The sequence below is a fragment of the Empidonax traillii genome, unplaced genomic scaffold (assembly GCF_003031625.1).
Source record: "Empidonax traillii isolate 1590-97213 ecotype Southwest subspecies unplaced genomic scaffold, ASM303162v1 scaffold22:size5013007, whole genome shotgun sequence".
Lineage (NCBI taxonomy): Eukaryota > Metazoa > Chordata > Aves > Passeriformes > Tyrannidae > Empidonax > Empidonax traillii.
In genome coordinates, this window is record NW_020955215.1 from 668,380 (window position 1) to 688,921 (window position 20,542).

General features: G+C 45.6%; 1 protein-coding gene across 1 annotated transcript in view; it reads right to left on the reverse strand.

Moving 5' to 3' along the window:
- Positions 1-2,977: 2,977 nt before the first annotated feature.
- NSG2 (neuronal vesicle trafficking associated 2) overlaps positions 2,978-20,542 on the reverse strand; it is a 35,031-nt gene continuing 17,466 nt past the window's right edge. Inside the window, exons 4-5 of the mRNA XM_027901193.1 lie at positions 6,526-6,636; positions 2,978-4,884 (exon numbers count right to left, since the gene is read on the reverse strand). Of these exons, the coding sequence (XP_027756994.1) occupies positions 4,693-4,884; positions 6,526-6,636 (303 nt within the window). The 3' untranslated portion in view covers positions 2,978-4,692. The remainder of the gene's footprint in view (positions 4,885-6,525; positions 6,637-20,542) is intronic.

Here is a 20,542-nt window from a genome sequence, read left to right on the forward strand (position 1 = left end):
CTCTGTGTTATCAGCCAGTGAAACCACAGGGCAGGTTGTTTCTGCCCCCTCTCCGGAGCCCTCGGTGGAGGGACGTGATGCACATCCCACATCCCCAGCAGATGGGTCCTGCTGTGGCAGTGGGATCAGGCTCAGGCAATCCCGTCATGTCAGGGCACTGGTCAAGCCAGGATGAACTGTGTAACCTGCTGTTAAGAGGCTTTTCCATGTCCTCTCTCTCTCTTTTCCCCAATCATCATCTGGCTGCTGCAGGACAAAAGCCTCTTCAGCACTAATCCTGCCCAGCCTTTCCCGGCTAGGAGCGGTTCAGGCATAACACCACTGCACTTCCCATCCTTCCCGTGCTTGCCATGGATTATTTTTCAAGAGGGAGCAACCCCCAGCCTTTCAAATGACTTGTCATCCACCCTCCTGAGTAAAGTAACATTCTCAAACAAAAGGATTTTACCTCTTTTGCCCCTTAAAGGGCACCAGTCCAGGTGAGCAGGGGAGCTGAGTGACAAAGACCCCCAGCTTGGCTGGGCACTCACCCAGAGTTCCCCGTAGGATCCCTGTAATGCCCCTGCCACTGCTGGCATTTTAAAAAAACCAAAGGCCAAAGAGATGGGAGGAAAGAGCCTTTTCTTCCCCCCATCCCCTCCTACAAGTCATTTTCCCTGGCCTATTTTACAGGAACTGAAAATCTATTAGAGGAATAGCTTAATCCGGTTTGACTGTAATAATTAGGGTGCTTTGGAAAACCCCTGACTAATCGTATAAAATGTGATTGTAGACAGTTCAGTGCACGACCCTTACACTTATCACTGGAAGTATTATTACAAACCAGAAACAGCTGGCAAGCACGGAGGGGGATAAAGGGAATAAAAAATCCCATGTAAAGGGACAGGGACTGTTACTTTTCTGATCTGGAACCAGAGGCTCTGGCAGTGCCTTGAGCTGTCTTTAGAGCCAAAGCCCCAGGTCGCCTCCAAAACCCTGGCTTTGCCAGTGAGCCCCACCGGCCCTGGGGTCCTGATATTGGCACCTCCTTTCCTTACCCTGTCCTTGCAGGCAGCCCAAGGTGACTGGAGTTCCCCTCAGGGCCCTGCAGTCAGCAGAGGTTTGGAGCAACAATGGGCTGCTTTTCCGAAACAGGACAGTCTGTATCAGTCAAGCAGGATGCAGCATTTTAGGGTCACTGGGTTACAGCAGAAAGGCAGCTCTTGCTTCCATACCTTGGCTGATGGCAATCTCGTTCTCTCTTGCTTCCAATCTTTTCCAGGCTCCAACAGCCATAGTTTGTCTTCCTTCACTTCCCAAGCCGAGACTGGGGGCAGCTGAGTTACCACCATGGCATCACCACACCTTTAGTAAAGTTGGGAGGTTTTTTTCCACATGTTCTGCCAGTCATTCCACGGGATTGCTGCCTGTTCAGGATGCCCTTTCCCCACAAGATTGTGGACCACTGGGAGTGGAAGAGTTGACAGTCATGCAGGGGTGGGTGTGAATTCCCCCACAAGTGGGGAATTCATACTCTGAACCCACTTTGGCACTCCAATATAATGGAGAAGATTGCCCAGAGAGACTCCTGGTTCACCAGGGCCAGTCACAGATGGAGAGGTTGGAGCTGATGGACTTGGCCATCACATAAATGTCGGCAAAAGCACAGGGAAGGCTCTTGTTCATCAGCACCACTCAGAGCTGAGCTCACCCAGACACCAGCTCACACAAACACTGTTCTCTAGAGCCCATCAAGAGCTTTAGACTCCACAGAGAGATGACAACCAGAATGAGTCTGTGCTATCACCAACACAGTACTTTAATCAGCATTGAAACATATGATCAACCTTGAAGGAGGCTTTAAAGACTGAAATAATAATATGATGTACTACAATTCCAATTTTCTCTCTCTCTCTCTCCGTTACTGTGATTAAAATACATGGTTGATCTTGGAAGCTCTACTGCAGTTTGTACAGAAACTGTAATAAGAACATTCACTGTCATGGAATTTGCAGCTGGAGTTGAGCTGTTTGGTTTCTTTTGCTCTCCCATGAGTCTTTCTTGGGTCTTTTTTTTATTTTCATTCTGCTCCGTACAGGTTTTGATCTTTCCCTTATTAAATAGGAATGGTTATCCCCACTGACTTGCTTATCTAATAATAACTAGAACCTCTTATTTCAAATTATTTGATTCCTGGGTTTTTTAGATGAAAGTAAACACACAGTTAGAGTATTACTGGGAAAAATGGCAATAGAAGCCCATGGTCAAATTATCCAGTGACTCAATCCTGCAAAGCACTGGATCCTTTTTAATACATTTTACAAGTACTCAGCGGTGACCTCTAACACCAGAGTGATTCCTCTCCTTTGCTAGTTCAATTTCACAACTCTGAATACACTTTTTTTTTTATTTGGAAGGAAAGCCATCCAAAGGTTTTATAAAATGTTCTTTAGCCTTTGGGAATGAGTCAATTTAATGCCAGGGTATCATTCCATTTCGAAGAGTTGAAGGATTTGAGGAAATGCAATCTGCTTTCTAAACCATGTGAGATGAATACAGTTGTGGTTTTGTTACAAACCAAGCTGCAGAGTTTGGATACAGAGCTCAACTTTTCCAAAGTTCAGCCATGGCTCTTTTTCAGCTGGACTTCCCTGCAGTGCTCCTTTTTCTAAGAGCCCTTCCTGTGGAGCAGCACCGGGAGCAGATGGCAAAGGAGACACTGCTCCCAGGCAAAGTTCCTATCACCCACTGGTTTTAAAATGGGAAAGAAGGGAAGTCCACTGTAAAGCCAAAAATCATCAGCAGAAGATCAGCTTCATTACTATTTTTCTATTTGCAATTGAAAAACGGGCTGGAACACAGAGAATGAAAATGCCTCAAGAATATGCCTCCTGAAGGCCAGAGTCACCTCTGTTCTGGTGACCACACAGACCTCCCACCACCTCCCACCTCCCAGCCCAGGGCACGAGGAGCCAAAAAAACCTGCTGGAGCCATGGAGACGCTCAGTCACATCTAGCTTTATTTTAATCCCGTCAGAAAAGTTCAAGAATTACACCAAAAAATACTTCAGTCTCTGCTACCTACTGACAAAAAATACACCACAAAATTATAAACTGTTCAGTGGTTTTGCTGGAGTTTGGGTTGTTGGTGGAGGGGGTGGTTTGTACATTTTGAGAAATGAATTTACAGGTGGAAAGGGAAGGGAGGAGAGGAGATCAGACGATGGCATTTGGCACTACATTTTTAGCTACACTATACAGTTATTTATCATGATGCCTGTTAGGACTGAGGAGTTCTGCCCTCATACACTGCCTACTGTCTACGTATGTGACAATGAGGACAAAACTGCCCAATGCGGGGGGAAAAGGGGCCAGTTCCTAATTTCCATCCCAGTCTAGCCATGAATCTGAAAAAGCAGCCTTAGTCAAATGTGAACCTATGCACTCTGCTCCTGCTGCCCAGCTCTCCCTGCCTGTGCTCCTGAGGAGCAGGGCTGCTCTGCAGCAAAGGCTTGCAGCTCTGGAAAAAGGAGAATCCTTGGGGTTTCTTAAAATCCCACCAGTCTCCACTAAATTTGTGGGAGAAGATGGTTTATGGTGCTCTGGACTGGATTAAGCTTGGGATCTGGTCTGTGTTTGCAAGCAGATAGACCCGTGTACTCTGAGAGCTACAGCCACCCCTCCCTGGTGACCTGGAATGACATTAAATGCTGAAGTATCTGAAGCTGAAGGAGGAAGCAGGAGCATCCCATTTCATGGGTGAGAGAAAATTAGGAGCTGAAAGTCAGAGGCTTAATCCTGTTCTATACTACCACCACTTTTGAGAGGCTCCTCAAATCATAAGGGCATTTCTTTGTCTCTTGGTGACCCTCAGGAGAGAGGTCCCAAAGCCTCATGGAATTGCCAGAGGTCGTGCAGGAAATGCATGCCAGAAGCAGCAGAAGCCTGTTCTCCTGACTGAGTCCTGTGCTCAAAAGCATATTCACGATTTCACTGCAGCAGCCTCTGCCTGCTTCCATCCTGCTCCATGTCCAAACAGCAACTTGGATTTCAGCCTCAGAGCCCAGCCAGGATCACCAGCACTGTGGTGGCTCATTAGGAATGCTGATATCTTTCTGGTCGCTGTACAGGGGTGTGGGCACATGTGTGTTTGCACGTGCAACAGGGGGATGAGGGAACGCCTGTATTTCTCTATCAGCAAATGAACACTGACGCTAAATTCAATTTGACAGCAAAATATCCCCCCTTTGGCAACTAAACAACATCACAATGTCTTTGTACCGAGTTCCTTCCACCCCCTCTCGAAAGGATTTCAGTTCTTCCTTCACTGCACGTTGAGCCTCTGTCGCAGCTTTCCAGCGATGACAAAACTTTGCATGATTCTCTTTGCTGCTTTTATCCTCTCTGGCTGTTTACCTAATTTGCTTTTTTTGTTTTTTAATTTATTTTTCTAACAAATAGTTAAGCAATGATTTAAAAATATTTTTACATCGTTAAGGTACAGTCAACATCAAACATGCCTTTGTACAAGAGCTCGACTCGGTTACAAATCAACGAGAACAACGCACGAAAAGAAATATCCATTAAGATGACTCCTGCACTCGGGTTTTATTTATTCCTGCCGTGCTGCTGGCACAGCACGCTCAGCTAGAGCAGTATAGACACGGTGTTGTCCCCGCACCCGCCCTCTTTGCCCACCACCACTCGTTCCCTTTAATGACCTTCTGTCTTGGCAGCCTTGGCTTCGTGGTTTGCGGATCCCGAGGACATCCAGGGCGATACGGCCCGGGAGCTGGTCTGCTTGGCCATGCTGTAGTGGCTGATGACGGTGTAGAACCTGCCCCGGGAGTTGGAATCCTGTGCGGAGTAGTAGGCGTCCAGCGAGGCCGGGATGCAGCGCTTGTGCTGGGAAGGGGGAGAGAGCAAGAGAAGCAGAGTGACCTCACCAGCCTCTTTCCAAAAATCTCATGGCTGGCTGTTTGCCTGGAGGATGTTTGACTCAGACCTGCTGCAGCTGCCTTTTGGTGCCCCCTGGGAATGCACCAAGTCGGGCAGCAGCCTTCAAAACCTGTTGCTATTGGCAACCCTGATGGCAGGGTGGTTCCAGCCCTGGATGGGAAATGGGGACTGTGTAGGGAGGGTTTGGTGTGTTACTGACAAGCACAGAGACTGAGGCCCCTTGCAGGGGGCCAGGCAGGGCTGGCTGAGCAGCTCTGCTCATGTGCTGGACCAAAAGCTCTGTAGATTCAAGTCCAGAATTAATCCTCTGACAAGCACAGGACAGGAAGAGGCTGAGCAAGCAGCTTATGAGCTGCTCTGTTGCAGGGTGTTCTCCTGACCTGTGAGATGAGCACCTTGGTCAGGGATGGCAGCAAGCACAGCAAGCACAGCTTTGCTCACAAGTGCTAGTTTGAATCTGATTCAGAAATTCATCACTGTCCAAACTTCATTTTATCATAGAACCACAGAATGGTTTGGATTGGAAGGGACCTTAAAGATCATCCAGTTCCAAACCCCTGCCATGGGCAGGGACACCTCCCACTAGACCAGGTTGCTCCAAGCCCCATCCAACCTGGCCTTGGACACTTCCAGGAAAGGGGCATCCACAACTTCTCTGGGCAGCCTGTGCCAGGGCCTCACCACTTTCATAGGGGAGGAATTTTTTCCTAATATCCAATCTAACCTTGCTCTCTGTCAGTTTGAAGCCATTCCCCCTTGTCCTGTCACTACATGCCCCTGTAAATAGTCTCTCTCCATCTTTCCTGTAGTCTCCCTTCAGGTACTGGAAAGCTGCAATTAGGTTACCCCAAAGCTTTTTCTTTTCCAGGCTGAACAATCCCAATTCTCCCTTTTTCTATAACCTAAGTGAATAATTCACAATGACTAATACACCAACATCTTACTCTATTTTCCAGCCTACAGATCATCCCCAGTGTGGTCAAGACTCCTGTGACTTTATGAGTTTATTCACAGTGAGGAGTCAGTGACTTATTTTGCAAACCTTTTTTTTTTTTTTTTAATCTCAACAGACCAGGCAAATAGTTCTCTGTGAATATTCAATATAAAATCACTGGGCAGTGGGGGTTTAGCAATTGTTACATGGTTTTGTTCTTGATAGAGCCTTGAAAGTACCTAAAAATGAACTATATCTGGGCAAATCGGGATTTCTTTCACAAAGGACGCATGTGTCAGCACTCCAGGAGTTTGCTTTGCATTAAAATGTACACCAGTAAACCTCAGCTACTTAAAAGTGTGGGAAGCAAACGCAGGATTCCAGCTGCAATAAATCCATTCACAAATATGAGGGATTGTTCCTGAACATCTGTCTGCAGTGTTCACCAAATGCTAATCCCAACAATTACAGTGTAACAGTAGCTGATGGAGGCAGATGCACATCCACATTTCCCATAACACTTTTTCCATTTCAGCACGTTCTTGCCAAATGTTCTGTTTGGCCTGGTCAAAAAAAGCAGACTGGACTGTAACCATGTAGTCAATTAGAGCCTGTCATTAGCTCGGGCAATTCATCCATCTGATGTTTCTTACCTTATAAACAAATCCATCTGGGCAACTGTGGTCATAAGTAAAGGCTTTGTACACCACAAGAAACACTATGCAGGCAAGGAACGCAAGAGCCAGGCTGATGAGAATAGTGACCTACAAAAGAGGGATAATGTTACTCTACATATGTTAAAATGGCATATGAGCAACCTCATAATTAAATGACTTATAGGAACAGACATTCTAACAGACTGCAGCCTTCACTGCACTGTGCAGTACTTAACTAAGCATGGTAATTGAATGAATGCTGGATCCAATAGCCCTGAATTCTCACTTCATTCCCATCCCCTCACAGACTTTCAGGATTGCACATTCCTGTGTTTAACCCCTTGCAAATGTATGGATTTTGCTGAAGCATTTGGTGTCCTCAGTGGCTTTGTGTTCCCATGCTCTTAGCTGTTCCACCAGCGGCATCATCTGCTGGCCCAACAGGACCCCCCAGCAGCCAGAATCCTCATTTGGGTCTGGTCTGTGTGGATTAAACTGCCTTATAACCACGGAAGATCCTGCTTTGCTGAGACAGAGCAGGTGAGCAGAGACGAAGAATGAGGCCTTTATAGCACATATCCCTTTGTGCCTTCTGGGTGATTAAACAAGGATAAATTGTGCCTTGCAGAAAGCTGTAAAAGGACAATATCCCAACCATTGACAAAACCCAGCATGGAAATCCCAAAGCATGTCCAAGAGCAGATGCTGGTGCTGGAGGTAGCGCTCTGGGGCTCAAGAACTCCCCCTCTCCTCATTCCCAGCAGGTTACCTTGCTGTACCATTCTGTTTCTTTGCTGCAGCTCCCTTCTCTCCAGCCCTTCCAGGTCCCTCCCAAATAGTTCATTCAACAGCAAGTTTTCTGTCCCCATTCAGTGTCTTGACTGAGGCCCTGACCCTTGATCTTTGCTGTCTGTTCCCTAAGGACTGAGCAAGGGTCTGTAAAACACTCAGGTTCTTCCCTTCCCCAAAGCTTTCTTGGTCCCAGAATTCTGCAAATGCAGCATAAATGGCTCTGGACTTCCACTGCCTAAATTAGAAGCGGCTGCACCAGCAGCACGGATTTTGCAGGATGTTTTTCCTACCCACAGGCTCAATCTGTTTGCTTCACCATCCCACTTTTCACCATGGCACGAGAAGCCCAAGCCCAGCACGGCAAATTTTCCCTGGTCTCACCAAAACCCATCCACCAAGAGAACCTCAGTGGCAGGACGTGGCAGGGACTGTGTGCCTGACCCTGCCTAATGCCCCTGCCTGCAGGAATGCTGCCACAATTCCGTATGTGTACTCATCCCCCAAATCATGCCCACATCCCAGTATCAGCAGCGACCTGCACTAAAGGCAATCGGGATCATTTACTCCCCAGCAAGGAAAAGCCACGTGTTTTTCAGCTCCATCCAGTCATTCGGGTTTCATCCACCCTGTGGTTGTCACAGCTATGCCACGATCTTCTGTATTTTTCGGTGTTTGGGTGCTCAAGGAAACTGAATAGTAGGTACAGGCAGAAGATGTTCCTTACTAATGTATAAGAGAGGGGATGGTAGGAAGTGGGGAAAACACAGTGATAATTCCTGCAGTGCAGTGGACAAGCTTGTCAGGAACAGCAGCTAACAAACAGCAAGCTGGCCACATCTCAGAATTCCCCAATATAATGTTATCTTTATAACAATAATATTATGTAATATTGTATCAATAAATATGTACTGATAGCTTAATATTGGTTCACATTGAAGTTTGCTCTAATTCTCCCCCTCGATCATTACAGCAGCTGCAGTGCTGGCAGCAGTGGGATGAGCAATCCTGCACGGACTCAAGGGGCCACTGTAATTGCTTGCAGGGCAGGAAAAGAGACTTGTCACCAATCCCACAGACAGATGAACTGCCTGGTGAGATGTATTCCTACCCTGCACACAGCACACTGGGACTATTACTGGAAGGTCCAGGGCTACAGTTCTTGTTTTAAGACAAAAAGGAAGAGAGAAGGTAAATCTGTATGCACGTGTTAAATCTTACCCACCATATCCAGGTCAACCCTCAGGAAAGAGAGAGGTGTGGAGACTATCTAGCAGGAGAGATTCCTAAGTTCATTGTTAAGTCAGAGTATTATAAAGTGTAAAAAGGTAAGAAGATTGGGGCTAACAAGCTTTTCCGATGATGAACAGTTCACTGAAGCCTCAAACTGCCTTTTAGAATTACTGCTTGTATTAACCTCCTCCTTGGGGCCTAATCTGCTGCAAAATGGGTCAATTAAGCAAAAGGCAGCTGCAGAGGGAGAAGCACTTACTGCTGGATCTTGTAAGGGAACATGTGTAAGAGAGTCCTGGAGTGTTGGAGAGAGATCTGGTGGAAAAGGAGTACAGTTGTATGAATGGCACTATAGTCTGACCAAGAAAATTTGGGATCCACCTCCCCTCTACCAGTGCCCACAGGGTTGAAAAGAAGTATTTCAGACCTTTATGGCAGTTTTGGGTTCCCAAGCTGGGGAAGTCATGTCTCTTTTCATGGTGATAAAGAGGGAGAAGTCCTAACTGGATTCAAGGGAGATGGAAATGTAATTTCACGAGTTCTCATCCCCAGAAGTAGTAATATTACACCTAAAAAATTGTTAAAAGTCACTTTCAAAAAGTATAGTCAAAAGAAGAGATTTTATGGATTAAGAATGCCAGCACTACTTTTTTCCAACAGGAAAAAGGCCCCTCCCTATAAAGAGCCACCACACCCCTGCTCTGGCAGACCAATGTGGAAGAGCATAGAATTGTCCATCAACACTTCTCTATTTAAGAGGGGAGTGTGTCAGGCCTGGTACTTCCTCTAATTGCAATGCAGGTACCAAAACAACGACGACAATGACATGAGTCTCCTCTGAGGTCAGTCTGGAGGTACTAAAGCCAGAAGAACATCTTGTTCTACCAAAGCCAATGCTCAGGGGCAGCCCTGGCTAGAAACTCAGGGAAAAAAAAGAAATGCTCAGCTCTCCAGTTTGGCTACTCTGCCCCAAAAACAATGTACAATGAGAAAAGAAACGTTGCTTGAAATGCAGCCTTCAGCAGAAGACAGAACTGCACTGTCTGGAGTGAGGATGAATGTCTGTTCTTTTGCTGAATCCCACATACATTGACACCCTATGGAAATGACCATCAGAACTGCAATTTGAGGGGTTTCTTTCCCCTTGTCTGCCCACCGAGTCCCTAAAAAAGAATAAACTCCCCTCTGTTCTGTCGCTCTGCTCTGGCAAAGTGCTGACATCCAATTCATTCTGTCCCAGGAGCAGGTCCTTCCACGGAGCCCTCCCCTCCCTCCAGGGTGTAATTGGGCCTATCCTCACCCTCCTCCTGCCTCTCATACACTTGCAAAATTACAGCGTGACAATATTACACATGATGATAAATAGTGTAAAATTGCTCTGGATGAAATGCCATGTAAGATGTTAAAACCCAGAGGAAAGGGAAGAAAAATCCACCCCCAGATATTTTGCCATGCCAGAGCTAAGATCCACCTCTCCAGCTATTCCAGAGCATACAAAGCTTCATTAACATTCAAAAACCAAAGAATCACAGAGCTGCAATACCTAATAAACCTCCACTTTTTTTTTTTTTTTTATGATTAACACGAACCTTGGCAGTCTCTAAGCAATATAAACACTCACAGAGGGGAAATAAAATTTAGTGAGCAGATAAAACCTAGAAGTGCTGCAGGCATGAATCTGTCATGTGTCACTGCTCGAGTGGGTAAAAGAAGGGGGGGGATTTGCCTGCCCTCTTCTCAAAATCTTACATGATTCCCAAAGGTTCCCTTAAGAGGGGAGTGTCTGCTGGAACAGAGAACATCATTATCACACCAAAAAACTCCCCATACTCCCCAAAATGTGGAAAGAGGCCCTTAACATCCATGAACAATGATGTCAACCTCCCATCAACGTCCCATCAACAGCAGCACACTGGGCTTAGTTCCTCCCCTCCTTCCCCACAGACGAAGAACACGTTGCATTATCACAACAGCACGGATGAATAAAAAGATCCATCCTCATCAGGCAACAGGACATCAGTTGTCACTAAGTTTTGTGCCAGGGAGATATATCTAATTCAGCTAACCAGGCTTTCATGCTGCCCATGGAAGCATCCTTCCTGATCCCTTTGATTTCATAACTGCCCAAGACTTTTTTTCATCAAAGATTCCCTTTTTCCCTCTCTTGCCACAATGCAAAGCCGTATTTAAAAGCCAACCAGGCAACAAAGCCACATCCAAACAGCAGGGCATTTATTTAATAGCCTTTTCCATTGCAAGGGTTTTACATTTTTATTCCTTATCATAGAATCATTGTGTTGGAAGGGACCTTAAAGATCATCCAGTTCCAAACCCTGCCATAGGCAGGAAAACCTTCCAATAGACCAGGTTGCTCCAAGCCCTGTCCAGCCTGGCCTTGGACACTTCCAGGGCTGGGGCAGCCACAGCTTCTCTGGGCAACTGATGCCAGTGTCTCACCACCCTCCCAGGGAGGAATTTTTTCCTAATATCCAATCTAACCCTACTCACTTTCTTCTTTCTCTCTTGATTTTGAAGCCACAGCTCCTTGTCCTGTCCCTGCATGTCCTTGTAAACAACCTTTCTCTATTAAGGTTGGAAAGACCTCTGAAATCATTCAGTCCAACCATTAACCAGCACCAACAAACCATATCCCAGAGTGCCCTTTGAGCACTTCCAGTGTTCATTGCTCTGGTTCTGCCTCTGGGTCACTACAAATGGTTTCTCCATGAGGTGATCACCTGGTTTGGGACAACTGCAATCCTCATGCTCCACTGCTAAAGCTCAAACCCATCACCGTTCGTACTCAGGCAGCAGCCTTATCCTCTGCTGTGTAAAATTCCTTTGGAAAATCACTGTGCTTACCTGTCTTTGGGGGGAGAAGCACTGCATTCAGTGCAGCTCTGGAGGAACTCAACACGTACCACCTGCTGTTTGTGGATCAGGCAAACCCCAGGTGCCCAGGGGTTTGAAACCACCCTCCATCTGCCACCTAAGGGGAGCAATTCTCAGGATACAACCAGAGGATGTGATCTCCATCAGTCTGTCTGAAACAGCACAGATTACCTATTCCATGTTCAGGTCACTTCTCAGATATCAGGCACGATTTTTTTTTCTAAGCCTGGCAAAGGACTGTTTGACTCTGGACACCTTTCCCACCGCTCAGAGCACGCAATCTATACACTTACATACACTCAAAACAGGAGTAGAGCCAAGAAGATGCCACAACCAGGAAAAGCACTGCTGCCACAGGAAAAGCAGCCAGGCCAGCAGCACCCAGAGAAAACCTAATGCTCTCAGGGTGCAGAGTTGGGTGTTACTGTGAAGGAGATCAGTTTAACTTCCAGGTAAAGATCATTTACTATGGAAAAATCCCTACAAAATTCTGCACTGTTTTCCTAGTCTCAGCAGCTGTAATGTGAATAAGGGACCTCAGAGGTGTCTGGCGCCTCTGTCCATTCCTGCACTGCAGTCTCACCCTCTTCACAAAATTCCAGTTTGTCAGGAAAGGATTCCACTGCTGATGCCACTTCTTGTTCCACAAGATACCTTCAATGTTGCCGGGTATTGGGAAATTGTCTGACCTTTATTAGGCAATTCAGTTGCAAAAACTCTCTTGGTTTTAATTTTCTCTTTGTAGAATAAGAAAGGCAAAGAATGAGGCAAAATTTGTTATGAACAAAATTGGCAGAAATCCTGTCAAGGTTATTTCAGAGAAAAGCACAAGAGCTGTGCTTGGCAACAAGGCTCTTCCTACAGCTTATGGCAATGCCATCACTCCTGGAAGCCTCTCACTCCACTGACAACCCAGCTAACTTGCATTCAAGGATTAAAAAAACACAGAATCACCCAAGGGCATCCCAACAGACATCCATACACTCCTGAGTCCATTTTAAGGATTTCTGCTTGACAGTGGAAAACTCAGGAGCATAATTTTCTCCCCTTCATCCCAGAACTACTTCCAGCTGATAATCGGATGTAAGATTGACACCGTTGGATCTTGACAGGAAAGCTACAGCTGAAGTGAAAGACTCAGGAGCACCTCCAAGCTCCTGGATCCAGCTATCCTGGCCACCTCCCATCTGTATTCCAGGATGAAATCCAAGTGTGAACCACGCCATCATTTGAATGCAGGTTGCTATTCCAAGAAAACTCAGGTATGTCAGCAGGTGGGGAGCCACAGGCTGACAGGACACTCAGATGGATCGAGCAGGGGGATGAGGAGTCTGAAATACACCTCAGGAAGAGCTGCTCCACTGTTCCAATCCAGAGAACTGGCGTGGTGCCTCGCCCAGCACCCTGTTACAAACCCTGATGCATCCTGACAGTAAAAATTATTTGACTGCACTTCTTTAAACGTGACATTTCACTCCCCATTGTTAAAAATGTTTTTGTAATAAGTTGCTGATTTTGCTGATCTTCTGGCAACAGCTTCGTCTCTGAAATTCTGAAAGGCTGACTGAGAAAAAATGACACAATTGGGTCTTCAGATTTGCTTAGGACTGTTCAAGAAGATGTAGGATTTGTCCTTTATTATTACAGCACAGCTTTATTCCAGATGGTGTCCAGATTCTCAAGAAGCATTTTAAGGAGATGCTTTGTGACAGGGAAATGTCCTTAGTCATGTATCTAAATGTTCAGGGCTATGGGAAAATGCTCCTTAGTGCTGCAAGGTTTCTTACATGAAGTTTTACAGTGGGTGGGTTTTTCTGGTCCTGTATCTTAGAATTCATAGCCATAAAACAATTTGGCCCCAATTTTCATGAGGACACTGAACACCATCCATGAGGATGGGATTAGAAACATCTCACATCTGCGTCTGGGCTGATCCCGCAGCGTGGGCAGCAGGGAGGGGGATCCTGTCCCTCTGCCCCGCTCAGTGAGACCCCCCTGCAGCGCTGCCTCCAGCCCTGAGGGCCCAGCTGGGACAGCACTTGGAGTGAGTCCAGAGGAGGCACCGAGATGATCAGAGGGATGGAGCAGCTCTGCTGTGAGGAAAGGCTAAGAGAACTGGGATTGTCCAGCCTGGAGAAGAGAAGCTTTGGGGTGATCTAATCATGGCCTTCAAGTACCTGAAAGGGGCCCACGAGAGAGATGGAGAGAGACTATTTACAAGGGCCTGGAGTGACAGGACAAGGGGGAATGGCTTCACACTGACAGAGAGCAGATTGTACATTAGAAAAAAAATTCTTCCCTGTGAGGGTGGTGAGGCCCTGGCACAGGTTGCCCAGAGAAGCTGCAGCTGCCCCATCCCTGGAAGTGTTCAAGGTCAGGTTGGATGGAGCTCTGAGCAACCCAGAGGTACGCACTTGAAACAGAACTGGCTGTCTCCAAGCCAGTTTGCTCTCCCAGCCATGTCCCACTTGGCTCTACCTTTCTCGACACACACCACCCCACCATGACACCACCAGTGAACCTCTCCAACTTTGTTAATCTTAAAAAGAAATGTCTATTTCCCGAGATAACCACGTACCCACCAGCAATTCCTCTGCTCTGTGCCTTGCAAAGCTGTGAGTGCAGCACGAGTGTGGAACGGGAACACCGTGTTTCTAAGCAATTTGTCAAATAATTAAATTATGCACACAATAACTAGCTGGCTCAATTATATTAGCCAGTCTCCATCATGTAATATAATTTCTAGTGGCTGTTTAGGCACTAATAGCCTCAGATCTTTTTAACTGTGTCTGGTGCCAGCTGCGGTCTGCATGACGTCTTTCTGTGCCAAGTCAAACCCCTTGAATGGAAAATTCATGGCTCGGTTTCCAAGCCCCCATTCCTTATGGAAGTTCTAAATGTCACTTTCAATAAGGATGCTTTTGCCAATGAATATTAGTGAATTTCCACTTAGGTAAATAAAAAGCTCTGTTTGGTTTGCTTTCTCTTTTCTGTCATTTAATGCCATTAAAAAATTCCTTCATCAAATAGGCTGGTATAGTGGGATGGAATAATTTTGGTTTTAGGAACACCAAATAAATACATGACATTTTTGCAGACCATACAGGTGTTTAAAGGTCTTTTTCTTTCTTTTTCAACTGTCCTAGGCCTTCCCTCTGGAACTAAATGATCGTTAGGGTGCCTTCCAACCCAGGCCATTCTATGATTCTATGTCTGACTCTGCCACCTTCAAAAGAAAAGCAGCAAACACCCCAAATTAAAAGTGGGGGGACCCAAGAACACGGCACATAAATGTGCTTTTCTTCCCAAACCCACAGACCTAAGAACACCTGACATACCATTTCAGGAGATGAGCAATGCTGGGAGATGCTTCCTCCCAGATCACTAATTTGCGATGGTTTTGCAATTAGTGGGACTGCAGCAGACAGAAACATCATCTCCAACCCCTCCAGAGGGACATGCTGCCATTTCCCACTGCAAAGTGCAACGCCTTGGCTGTGACACTTCCTCCAGTCACTCCACGTGGGACATGACCACGGATACCTCTGCTCATCAAGGGCCTTTTTTAAATGCATTAACAGGAATACAAGATAAATCAAGTCATCAGTAAAGTGCTTGCAAGACTCAACCCCCTGAAGAGTCTCCTGCATGCAAAATTCTCCCCCTCTCCTTTTTCCCTCATGTTGGAATTGGTGTGGGGAAAGCATTAAGGAGCCCTGAATAAGAATGGGTTCAGGGATTAGCACAGAGCAACACACCCGACCTTGTGTTCATTGCTCTGCCAGGTTTTTTTGACACCTGACACCCCCCAAGTCCAGCTCCACAGCTCACTCCCCACTGGCCCTCACAGACACCCCAGCAGCCACCAAAAGCTGCAAGCAACTAAGTTCCCCAAATCTTGGCTTGTTCTGGGACAAAACCACCCAAACCCCAACACCATCCCACAGCCAAGGATCAGGCTGGCTCTAGGGAAAAGTTTGCTTTGTGAAATTATCTTCTTCCACAGGCAGGGCAATTTTCAAAACAAACCTTTCAGACTTGAGTACTGATGTAATGGCTTTATCCTCCAGCCCTGTTTTCTGTGTATTTGCCTCTCCCATCATTTCCTTATAGTTTGATTTTCCATTTTCCTCATGAACCATCAACCACACAAGACTGGATTTAAAACTGCCCAGAATAATTTAAGCTCTTTATATGCCAGGGCACAAGTTATCTTTCCCCAACTACTCCCCAGTCCCTTGGACATCAATAAAATAAAATCAAAGGTCAGGCTTGCACAAATTAAAACACCTTTGTTCAGTGCAGTCTTGTGGTTAAAAAAAGAAATCACTTGGAAGTTTGTTCCTTCAAGAGGGCCAACAAATTCACCTGTATTTCAGCATCTATGTCTACCATCATGGGTAGGAAACAGAGCTAATAATATGCCTGCATTCATGGTCTAGTACACCCATTTCTCTTAAAAAACTTACTACGTGGGTGCTTCACACGAGGACAAAGTGAGGACTTGGCGAGGAAAGTGTCCCCTGGGTAACTGGGGAATTAAAAGCCTTTCCATTTTGAATTAGAAATATGAAGATTTATTGCTGCAAATGACTTACAAGCTCTACTCTTTTAAAAGCAAACAGCAAAAATGAACAAGCGAGCTGATTACGATGCCTTCAAAGGCACGAGGCCAGTTCCATTAGCTGTGGATCTGACCCAACAGGCTTAATACATCTGCAAGCACCAACAAGAGGGAGCTCAGGTTTGTTTAACATTCAGTCACAGCCTGTGCTGCTTTAGAAATAGAGAGTGAAACATTACATGGAAAAATATGTATAAGTAAAGTATTTCACTTCCCTGACTATTTATTTCTTTAGCATTCTGTGGTTTGGCTACAAATGCACTTCAAAATACACTTCACGACAGTCAATAAACTTTGCCTTGGTTTCACCAGCTGAAAACTCTTTCCTCCTCCTCCTCTATCTTGTTTAGTCCCTTTAGCCAGAGCAGGATTAAGCATCTTTCTTTCCACCTCAAATCCTGACAAGAAAATTACCCAACAAGTAGGGTTTCCAGCAGGTCTACCCCACAAACCCATAGGCATGGGAATATTCTCTGTGACTTCCATTCTCAGACATTTTCCGTGTAACAACTTTCTTCTTCTCTCCAAAAATCAATTAAATGAAAAAAAACCCCACAACAAAAAACAAAACCACAAAAAAATCTCTTCAGCTGATTACTCTGGTAGTGCTTGCAGATGGCAGAAATAAAATATATTTCAGAGGGTTTTCCTGACTTTGCAAAAAAGTATGTCTGTGTGTGTTTTTTGTAAAATCTAATATAAAATAAGAATGCACTCTAAGGAATGATCCATTTCATATAAAATCCATGTTTTGGGATTTTCTTTGCTCTGTCATATGGTCCCTAAGCCAGTTGTATAGAGCACTGTAGTTACATCAAAATACACTTTTCTTGTTTATGTTTTAGACGTGGACACAACATTCTTGGGACCTTTCCTGTACCAGAAAGCCAGGTATCAGCTGGGAACTCTTACAAACCCCACAGGGGGAACCTTGAGGAGTTTACAGTGTCATACCTGGAGATGTGATCAGAAATGTCTGTTCTCTGGCAGCTGAGCCACAAATCCGCGTTCAGTTCACCCTCACAGCTCCAAAGTGCCACTGATGATCACAAACTGCTCCATCAATCTGCCTCCACGCAGCCTGGCAGGCCAACTGGGACAGATATGACCTGTTCTCTTCCCTTCCCATTACAACCAGAGGAGAGGAATGATTTCTGAGCTCAGGCAGAAGGATGATGAGCAACATTTCTCACTTACATACCCACCACAAGTGAGAGTCTGAATCCAGACAGGTGTGAGTTTGCATTAGAGAGAAGCAGACACAAGGCCAGGCAAGGATGAGCAGCGTTTGGGTTTTTTTTTCAGAAAGGAGAAACTGTGACCCTCTGCACTGGGAAATATTCAGCCTCCAAAGATAAGGCAAAGCTTGGGCTCCAGACACAAATGACTCTACCACTGCCTGGAGAAGGCTTTGGTGCAGTGAGAGCTGCCTGACACCCCTGAAAGAACACGCCCACTGCTTCCGAGCCCACGGGAAAGGAGGTTTCTGATGACAGTTGAGAACTCCCAGAGGGAGGGAATAAGCCTCCAAATCACTCCCAGGAGACTCAAATTACCCCTTTCATACTGACACCTCTCCAAGCCCCTCTCTAAATGCAAGTTTCAACAGGGAAGCACTGTACCAGCCCCAGCGCTACTGCCACTGCTCCCCTGTGCCTGCCACCTTTCTGGCTTTCCTCCTCTGCTTTGTCCCTTTTTCTCCCACATTGGCTCATCCGAGTGCTGTGCAGCCTGGAAACAACATCTCAGCCACAGCAGCAATTATCATGAAAGTGAGAAAAATCTCTGTGCATGAGCCCATGTTCTCTCCCTGGAGCACCACTCACATTAGTGAGTGTAATGGGATCCTTCAGCAGCCACTCTGCATCTCCCAGATAACCGATGTGATGTGGCAGTTGCCATGGTAACACTGTTATTGTTAGTATTAAAAAGCAGTACGGAAAATTGTCCTGCTCATACTCAGAGGAGTCCTTTCTCCATGAGTTACTCCTGCCCTGTGGTAACTCGACAATTACGGGAGACTTTACATTTATTTGGCTGTTGAATGGGCACCGTGAAAAGCCCCACACCTTTTTTCCTGGGATTTGTTTCTTTGCAGGTTAGAGGAAGAACTGTCAGAACACAACAGTAGTCTACAGGTGAAAACAGAACATGGAGAAGTCTGCAGGAACCAGGGCATGGAAGGGGAGTTTGGGAAGTAGGAGCAGGAAGAGAGGAATGCCACGGTTGGGGCTCTGTGTGAGTGGGTAGCAGAGCAAGGAGCAGTTGCCACCTACATAGCTGCAGTGATGTGCCTGTTGGAAACAGGCAGAGAAATGCATGGATTGAGGGAAAGGAGGTGTTTCCTACAGCCATGCTCAAGTGCAGGCATTTGGCAGGCCAGAGGTCACACAGCAATTCCTCACCACAGTGCACAAGGCACCGTGCAAGACTCCTTGTGCTTGTGTCCCAGATCCCACCTTCGGGAAGAACATGATCCAGACCTGCTCCCCACCTTCCTCCACACGTGCCTAGGACCTTCCTTTCCTCTAAAATGTCATATGAGAATCCTTCCGCAAGAACTAGATGAATTCCCTGGGAATTTGCTGGGTCACCTTCCAGTGGGGGAAGTAAAGGAAGCATCTTCCAGTTTGCAAAGCTGCTACCAACAGGAAATCAAGGCCTGGCCCTGGCCCAGAAAAACCTTTATCAGTCAGGAGCCAAGTGTTTCAGATATTGGCTTGGTTTTGATAATGAACAATCATTGCATCAATGTCTGGTTTGTAGGGTGGGGCTGAACACAAACCAGTTTTCTTCTAAATCCTTCACATTAGGTCAGAGGAGAATAATTGTTTCGGTGTGAGCATTTCAATAACAGCAACACTGGAGTGGGTTCTGCTATATTTTAAGAACCTGATAAAAAGTTTGGGGAATAATTACATCCACTGGTTCCTGGATCTGCATGTGTCAGAGCAGTTTCAGGGTGGAGGGAGGAGAGGGCTGATCTAATGATAAGAAATAGATTGTCATTGCACACTCAACAGGAACAGATCACACAGCCAGCAACTCTGAAAATGCATCTTGCCAACTTGCAGCAAGAATGAAGTTCCCAGCCTTCTTCAGAGAAATAATGATCAATACTTGCAGATGATTTTTCCAGGTAGATAAATTGCTTGTAAGAAAACATCTTAAATATCTCAACTTCTCCCCCATACACCCACTCCCAACTTGTTCTGTTAAAGGCAAGTAGAGAGTTTAATTATTCCAACTCTGAAAGACTGAAAACTTCAACTTTCTTAAGTAAAATGATCCATGAAAAGGAAAGAACTGTTGAAAACTTGAGAAATGAGGTAACTACAGTAGGTAACTATCACCCAGCTAACAGTCACTAAATCATTGTCTCCCTGAAAACAATGAATAGTTCTGTGGCATTTAGTGATAAAGGGCTCAGACTGGTTGCATGTGCAAAACCGAGACCAATTTGTGTAAATGGACCAGCAGTTACTCATGTTAACCCAACACTCCTTAAGTCTACACTGAAAGACCACTCCAGTACCTCTTTTGGTGCTATTTGAATAAATAAAATGCTTCTGGTTGATTTCTGTGTTATCTGGACTGGCTGGAAGAGAAAAGGAGTCCCTGGAAATCCTCTTCTCCAGAAGTAACACGACTCCATTTGATGGATAATCGGCTTGAAAAGCAAAGGAGCATTTGATCTCTTTTCAGTACTGAGAGAAAGAAATAAGGGCAGAAATTCACAGGAATGATGATACTCACATATGAGAGACTGTTCTTATAAGCTGTAAAATAGGGTATCACTGGTGAAAAGAAGCAGTAAGCCCTACCTCAGATGCAAAGGGTTAGACCTGTCATCCCACAAAGGAATCATAGAGAGAGTCATCACATTTGCAGACCTTCTCTAAAGCACCCCGGTGTCATCACTGGATGGAAAAGAATAGGAACATGAGCTGCCTTCAAAGCAAGCAGAATGAAAGGCAAACACCAGGCACCATTCCCCTTCAGACTGGGAAGCCTTGGTATACAGCGTGACTGCAAAGATCTTTGCAGTTCAAAAACTTGTGAGAGGAACACACTCTAAAGGTATAAACACTCTGGAGAAGGCAAGGTCTATAAATCACTGTCAGTCAGCTTAGAAAATTGTTGTCTTTGCTTCTCTGTGGAGAAGTAAAACAATAAAAGAAATTTCTTTTATGTATGGATGGCTCAACCATAATGCTATTTTAACATCAGTTTCTTGTAAGCCATCTACACACAACTATTTAAACACTTGTTATAAAGTATGCATGGGGTGACTCATCCAGCTGAAGAATCAGCCTAATTGGTCAAAATTTCAGGACACTGTGTGCTGAGCTATAGAGAATCATAATCTCATCTATTAGGGGATGTGACAAGATGCAGGAGCTATCTCAAATTCCTGGAAGAGCTAGTGTGGAATAAGAACCGTTGCCTAGGGACAGTCTCTTCTTTATGATAATT